The sequence below is a fragment of the Antrostomus carolinensis genome, unplaced genomic scaffold, assembly GCF_000700745.2.
Source record: "Antrostomus carolinensis isolate BGI_N321 unplaced genomic scaffold, ASM70074v2 scaffold36170, whole genome shotgun sequence".
NCBI classification, from domain to species: Eukaryota; Metazoa; Chordata; class Aves; order Caprimulgiformes; family Caprimulgidae; genus Antrostomus; species Antrostomus carolinensis.
In genome coordinates, this window is record NW_010288305.1 from 14,393 (window position 1) to 21,921 (window position 7,529).

Below are 7,529 nucleotides of genomic sequence, written 5' to 3' on the forward strand. Positions count from 1 at the left end.
GGTGTTCTAGGGGAACTGACGTACAAGGGTGACACATAATTGGTTTGATAAACTACCTGAGTGTGGGTTTTCATAATCCCCTGGTAAGCTGAGAGAACATGTCAAGCAGGGTGCAACAGATGGAATAATCCCATTAGCACCAAGGAGATGGGAATGGAGGTTTCTGTAAAGTCTGTAGAGGAAAGACGGCTGGGAAGGGTTGGAAACATCTTGCTTTTTGGGGATTTTAGTGCGTGCTGTTGTAGCTCTTCATGGACATATGAAGAGATGAATTAAACAGGGGTTTGAAATCACAGCATCCTTTAAAAAGAAGTATCTTGCATAGTGTAGTCAGAAGAGCATAGATGCAGCTTCTGAGACCTGCTTGCACCAGTGTAACACGTTGCCCTGTTGGTAAACAGTGGAGGGACAGGACAGCCTGCCTGGGCAGCACAGCCAGCGGAGATGTGATACTGGGGTTTAGCTGGAAGGCTGCACCTGATGCTGTTGCATGTGGACCTGGAGGCACCGGGAACACTATTAGGTAAATGAGGGCACTGACTTGTTGGGCAGATTTCCTATTTTATTCATTATTTGCAGCCTGCTCTGGAGCGTGCGTCAGCACTGCGTGACAGGTCAAACATTGCTTTCCCAGAACAGGACCCTCAGCGAGCCCTTCAGCTCACTCAGGCTGCCCTGCCCATAGATCCTAGGTGCTGCACTAGGGATGAGGCACTGCAGAGCACTGCAGTTGCTTCTCAAACTGCAACTTCAGTCAGCAAAACTGGCTGTTAAGCAGCTTTTGAAAATGGGCATTTCTGGCATTTCTGAAATTTCACTCAAGATCACAGAATGATTAGGTAATACCACCCAGCTCTTCCCCAAGAGCATTGCTCAACGTTGAGCCTTGGCAGTTGTCTTTCTTTTGTCAAGAAGACAACCCTCCAGCCCCACAGAGAAGCAGTACAGTTAATAATGTTCTACCTCTTGTCCCTCAGGACACCAAGACAAATAGATACGTTTAGCTTTGCTTCATAGTACTCTCACTGCAAAGATAAATGAGCTGGCCTGTAATACATACTTTGTATATATATGAAAATAAATATCTTTTACGCTTCTGTGCAGCTTTACAGACTGCCAGCATTATCTTGTGGAAGAAGGGTGTCTTTCAACTTCAGTGCTGTTAAATAATTGTCATCCTGGAATGTTGACTACCCAAGATTTATTGAGCATTGTCAGTGTCCTTAATGCCATGTAACTGTATCCTTGGCATAAAAAGCCGATCATGTCAGGCTGTGCACTTTGGATGTAGGCGCAGAAGCAGTGCAGAGGGTGACTGTTAAAAACATTTGGGGAGGATTTTTATGAAAAAGTGGGGTGAAGCACACAGTTTCGAAAACAGCTTATGGAGCAGCACTGAGTGGCAGCTATGGATGAACACACTTGTCTTTTACCTAAAAGAAAAAACGTGAAGCTAAGAATTATTTATCTTCCTTCCTATCCACAGCCTCTGCCCTCTCATAATCAAAAAAGAAAGAATCATTGTCTCGTACAGTGAAAAATAGTATTTCTTTTCCCCTTCCAATTTCTTGTAACTGCCTTTCTTCCTTTTATACTATCCTTTTTCCTTTAAGACTTTGTCATGAACAAAGCTGGCCTTCTGTTTTTAACCTCTTACATGCTGTTGCCTTTCTAAACCTTCCGAAACAGCTACTGAGTATTCCCCTTGAACTCGAGCATGCCCCCGCTTTGGGAAGTAGATGATGTTCCACTGTCTGAAAATTCATGTACCTGTGGGATTTCTGGTATGAGAAATCGGTGTCTGGTTTTATTTCAAGAAGAAAACTACTACAGCATTTGTAAATTTTGCAGAAGTTTGTGCATTATTTCCAACAGACTAGTCCTGGTCCCTGTGGGATAAAATTCACTCCAGTCTATGCTATTTAAGATTATATTTATTCTCTGAATTTCTATAGGCCTCAACTTTATTTGGTGGGACTTGAGTTTTTCTTAGAAATTTTCTTAGAAATTCTAAACAAAGAATACATAATTTTGTTTGGCTTCTGCTTGCTATATCAGTCTTTAATGCTTTTTCTCTCTGGTACAGTTCACACAGTCAATCATGTCCCTGTTAATGCATAGAGGCATGAAAACAGATTTTAGTTAATTGCCATGTGCTAGCAATCAACTTTTATTGGTTTGGGATTGGTCTTCAATTGGAGAATGACATTTGGAGAGCTAGGAAGAAAGGATAGTCATCTTTTTGTCTGTCAAAGTGCCTTAAAAAGTCATGGCTTTGCCTGTTTTCAGACTTGGGAGAAAGGCCGGGTACATGATCATGCTCACACAGGAGAGGGCTGGAGCACCTCTCCTATGAGGAAAGAGTTGGGGCTGTTCAGCCTGGAGAAGAGAAGGCTCTGGGGAGATCTTATAGCGGCCTTCCAGTACCTGAAGGGGCTACAGGAAAGCTGGGGAGGGACTTTTCATAAGGGCAGTTAATGACAAAACAAGGGGAAATGGGTTTAAACTGAAAGAGGGCAGGTTTAGATTAGATATTAGGAAGAAGTTCTTCACTGTGAGGGTGGTCAGAGACTGGAACAGGTTGCCCAAGGAAGTTGTGGATGCCCCCTCCCTGGAAGTGTTCAAGGCCAGGCTGGATGAGGCTTTGAGCAACCTGATCTAGTGGAAGGTGTTCCTGCTGCTGGCAGGGGGGTTGGAACTAGATGATCTTTAAGGTCCATTCCAATCCTAACCATTCTATGATTCTATGATATATAATGCAATAGAAAAACACTAAACCTGCTTTTTCTGGGACCCTCACAACCTCTGACGTGAAAGGCATGAGAGTGTCAGTAGTGGAGATGTCCTGCTTGGGGTCGAGTTTGTGATGGGAAGGACTTGAGCTCACAGCGCCGTTGAGAGAAGTTGTCATAGCTTTGGCAAAGCAGTCCAAAGGCAAGACTGCAAAAGTTACGTAGGACAGCTTGACCTCAGCGTTGTGCCAAGAAGGCGGCTTCTTCTTCAGAAGGGAAACAGAAAGTTACCTGTATTACACCATTCTGTGTTTTAGAATCATAGAATGGTTTGGGTTGGAAGGGACCTTAAAGATCATCCAGTTCCAACCCCCCTGCCATCAGCAGGGACACCTTCCACTAGACCAGGTTGCTCAAAGCCTCATCCAGCCTGGCCTTGAACACTTCCAGGGAGAAATTTTTTTTCTTAGAAATTTTACATCATTCTTTCACTGCATTGATATGAACTAAACCAAATTTCAGCCTGTAATAAGTAGATTGGATTTTTCCTTTCTTAACTGAACTTTGAGTATCTCTTCTTGGAATGGGTCTGCTGGTTTTGGGGGATGAACAGTGGCAGACTGAATCCCAAAGGACTCAGTTACCTTAAGCCATAATGTGTAGAGAATAGAACTTACCCTTTAAATTGAACTAATTCCACTGTCTCTTCTTTGCTACAGGTGGTGGATGTGGACTTTAAAACAGTGTGTCTCAATATCTCATCCTCAACTATCTATTTTTAATCTGATTGCACTACAAAAGGAAAGCTGCTAATGGGATAAATGTTGAGACTTTACAAGAACTGACCTGAATTACTGAAAGCCATTATTATTAATCAAGAAGAGCTTGAAGCTAAGTCTGTATCTGACCAGTCAGTATCATTTTCACATAACAGGCATGGCAAGTAAGCGAAAATCAACAACACCGTGCATGGTCTTAGCCAACGAGCAGGATCCGGATCTGGAAACGGTATCAGACTTGGAGGAAGGACCACCTGTGCTCACGCCAGCAGATAACCCTACAGCAGAGAGCGTAACAAGTGATGAGGATGCTCACGAGTGTGTGGATTCAGACAATCAGAAAAATACAAATAAAGTAGAAGGTGGTTACGAGTGTAAATACTGTACGTTTCAAACTCCAGATCTCAATATGTTTACTTTCCATGTGGATTCAGAACATCCCAACGTAGTATTAAATTCATCCTACGTTTGTGTAGAATGCAATTTCCTTACCAAAAGATACGATGCTCTCTCGGAACATAATCTGAAGCATCACCCTGGAGAGGAGAATTTTAAACTGACCATGGTGAAACGTAATAATCAGACAATCTTTGAGCAAACAGTAAACGATCTCACTTTTGATGGGAGTTTTGTTCGAGAAGAAAACGCTGAACAGGCCGACTCTTCTGAGGTCCCCTCATCAGGGATCTCAATTAGCAAAACTCCTATCATGAAAATGATGAAAAACAAATCCGAGACTAAACGTATTGCTGTGTTCCACAATGTAGTTGATGACATTCCTGGTGAAGAAAAGGGAACTGAAAATGAGCCAAACTCTGACGAAGTAATAGAAAACCCACCACCGGCAGTTTCTGAGTCCAAGGCGAGCCATTCAGTTTGCAGCGCAGCAGATGTGGCCAGTGCCGTAGTGACTCCAGCACCAGTGCTTCAGCCTGGGGTGGCACAGGTTATAACGGCTGTTACAGCTCCGCAGAACTCAAACCTGATTCCAAAAGTCCTAATACCTGTAAATAGCATTCCAGCCTATAATACTGCTTTGGATAACAATCCTCTTTTGCTTAACACCTACAACAAATTCCCGTATCCAACCATGTCGGAAATCACTGTTCTTTCCACTCAAGCAAAGTACACAGAGGAACAGATTAAAATATGGTTTTCTGCCCAGCGTCTGAAACACGGGGTGAGCTGGACGCCGGAGGAAGTGGAGGAAGCAAGGAGGAAACAATTTAATGGCACGGTGCATACTGTGCCACAGACAATTACTGTAATTCCAGCACACATTTCTGCCGCTAGCAATGGTTTACCTTCAATTTTACAGACATGCCAAATAGTTGGTCAGCCAGGACTTGTTCTCACTCAAGTTGCAGGTGCAAATACGTTACCAGTAACAGCCCCAATAGCTTTGACTGTAGCGGGAGTCCCAAACCAAACACAGTTACAGAAGAGTCAGATTCACACTGCTCAGCCTGTCGCAGAAACCAAACAAGTAGCTGCCGTTCCAGCCCCTCAACCTGTCAAAAATGAATCCGCGCTGATGAATCCTGACTCCTTCGGCATCCGAGCAAAAAAAACCAAGGAACAACTGGCAGAATTGAAAGTCAGCTACCTTAAAAATCAGTTTCCTCAAGATTCAGAAATCGTTAGACTTATGAAAATAACAGGCCTGACCAAAGGAGAGATCAAGAAGTGGTTCAGCGATACACGCTACAATCAGAGAAACTCGAAGAATAATCATGGGATTCATCTCAGCAGTGATTCATGTGCCACCATTGTTATTGATTCAAGCGATGAAATGAATGAGTCCCCAACGGGAGTCGCTCCACAGAGCAAGTCATCATGGAGCACTTTTCCTGATTTCACCCCACAGAAATTCAAAGAGAAGACTGCTGAACAGCTGCAAGTCCTCCAAGCGAGTTTTCTTAGTAACCCTGTTCTTACAGATGAAGAGATGAATAGGTTAAGAGCCCAAACCAAACTGACCAGGAGAGAGATTGATGCCTGGTTTACAGAAAGAAGGAAATCAAATGTCTTAAAGGAAGAGGGAGCTGACTTGAATGAAAGCAATGCTGGCAGCTCAAAGGAAGAGGCTGGAGAAACCTCTGTGGGAGATGGAGCAGCAGGAGCAAAATCAGGCTGTTCTACTTCAAGCAAAATAGGCAAAAAATCACCAGAACAGTTGCACATGCTTAAAAGTTCCTTTGTCCGTACTCAGTGGCCATCTCCACAAGAATACAACAAGCTGGCAGAAGAAACTGGGCTCCCGAGATCAGAAATTGTGAGCTGGTTTGGAGATACTCGTTATGCCTGGAAAAATGGTGGATTGAAATGGTATTATTATTACCAGAGCGCCAATGCAAACAGTCTGAATGGCCAAGGCTTTGCGAGGAAGAGAGGGAGAGGAAGACCAAAAGGGAGGGGGAGGGGGAGGCCTCGGGGGAGGCCTCGGGGAAGCAAGAGGTTGAACTGCTGGGACAGAGGTGTGTCTGTCATAAAATTCAAAACTGGAACAGCAATCCTGAAGGACTACTATATGAAGCACAAATTCCTTAATGAGCAGGACCTCGATGAACTGGTAGCCAAGTCTCACATGGGATATGAGCAGGTCAGAGAGTGGTTTGCAGAAAGGCAAAGAAGATTAGAACTTGGAATAGAGCTGTTTGATGAGAACGAGGAGGAAGACGAAATGCTGGAAGATCAGGAAGATGAGGAAGAAACAGATGATAGTGATACTTGGGAACCCCCCCGACATGTTAAGCGTAAACTTTCAAAATCAGATTGATGTGCAATTTGAGATTTGGGGGCCAAAAACCTATGAATTAGATTTGATGTTATGGTGAAGAGCCAAATGATTTTTTTCATGGCCTTCAGTTTAGCAAGCACCTGCTTAGCATCTTAATTCCACCGAAAACGACACGGGCAAGATGCTACCTCTGCAGGCAACAACTATTTGCTTCCTTGCTACAAGAGATGGACGTCCTCAGACCTAGCCTAGGACATGGGATTATAAATCAGATCCACTTTGACTCCTCCTCTTCCACATTAGTGATGGGAAGGTTTGATGTTCATCATTCACATGACTGCTTCTCAATATTTGATTGCCTTATGTTGTTTAATTCCAAAAAAACACAGACACATTTTTTCATTGATGTAGGAGAACGTTGCCTGCTCACGAAGGAGGAAAATGCAAAAACCTAAGATGTCTTTTTGCTAACATCACTTCACCTGAAAGGTTTCAAGGCCTGGGTTTATTTCTTAAGGAAAGAGTTCAAAACAAAAGAGAAGGGGAAAAGTGTGACAAAGGAATCAATGAACCTAGGGGTGAGGATTGCTTGGTTTAAGAAAATGAGGTGATATTGGCACCTTTTGCGTATCTTCAGAGTGTTTTGGGTTTACAGAACTTGTGATGAAATGTTTCTTGCTGATAATTATGAGCTAACTGAATGAGTCTAATGCTAGAAGATGCTTTTCGTTACATTTAATCGGTGTATCCTACATCAATTTAATTTAAATGCCTGACAGACTTGATGCAGTTGATAGTAGCATTCATTTTTAGCTTGTGCATTCTTTCCTTTGTTGGAAGTGGCAAGAGAAGGATGTATATTTCTAGCTCAAAAGAATAATTTTTTTTGAAATCTTACACTGAATTTTAAGGTAAACCTGAGGCGGCGACTGCCTAGAAGTTGTTGAGTTGCTTAGGGGTTTGTAAGAATGCACAGATACAGAGATGAAAAGCGTCTTCAGGTGCAAGTAAGAAAGGTTTTCAAGTAAGTTGTGGCAATGACATGTTTAATTCTCAAACAAAATGAAGTTTTATGGCTTTTAGATGCTTAGGAATGATAAACATGCTAGTGTTTAATTATTCTTCAGCGATAGCCCACTTGAATGATTTGTGTGCAGGTTTAACTTCAGTTCATCCCAGTGGACTGAGCTCGCCACTCTTCTGATTGTTCTGGGGGCGGGTGAGTGAACGCACTGACTTTTAGAGGTGGTTTGATCTACCAAAATGGAACTCCAGAAG

General features: G+C 43.0%; 1 protein-coding gene across 1 annotated transcript; it reads left to right on the plus strand.

Moving 5' to 3' along the window:
• The first annotated feature begins 3,646 nt into the window (after nucleotides 1–3,646).
• Nucleotides 3,647–6,290, plus strand: ZHX1 (zinc fingers and homeoboxes 1). Its single transcript, XM_010166251.1, has one exon. It carries the CDS (start codon nucleotides 3,669–3,671, stop codon nucleotides 6,288–6,290), a length of 2,622 nt encoding a protein of 873 aa, XP_010164553.1. The 5' UTR covers nucleotides 3,647–3,668.
• The last annotated feature ends 1,239 nt before the right edge of the window (nucleotides 6,291–7,529 follow it).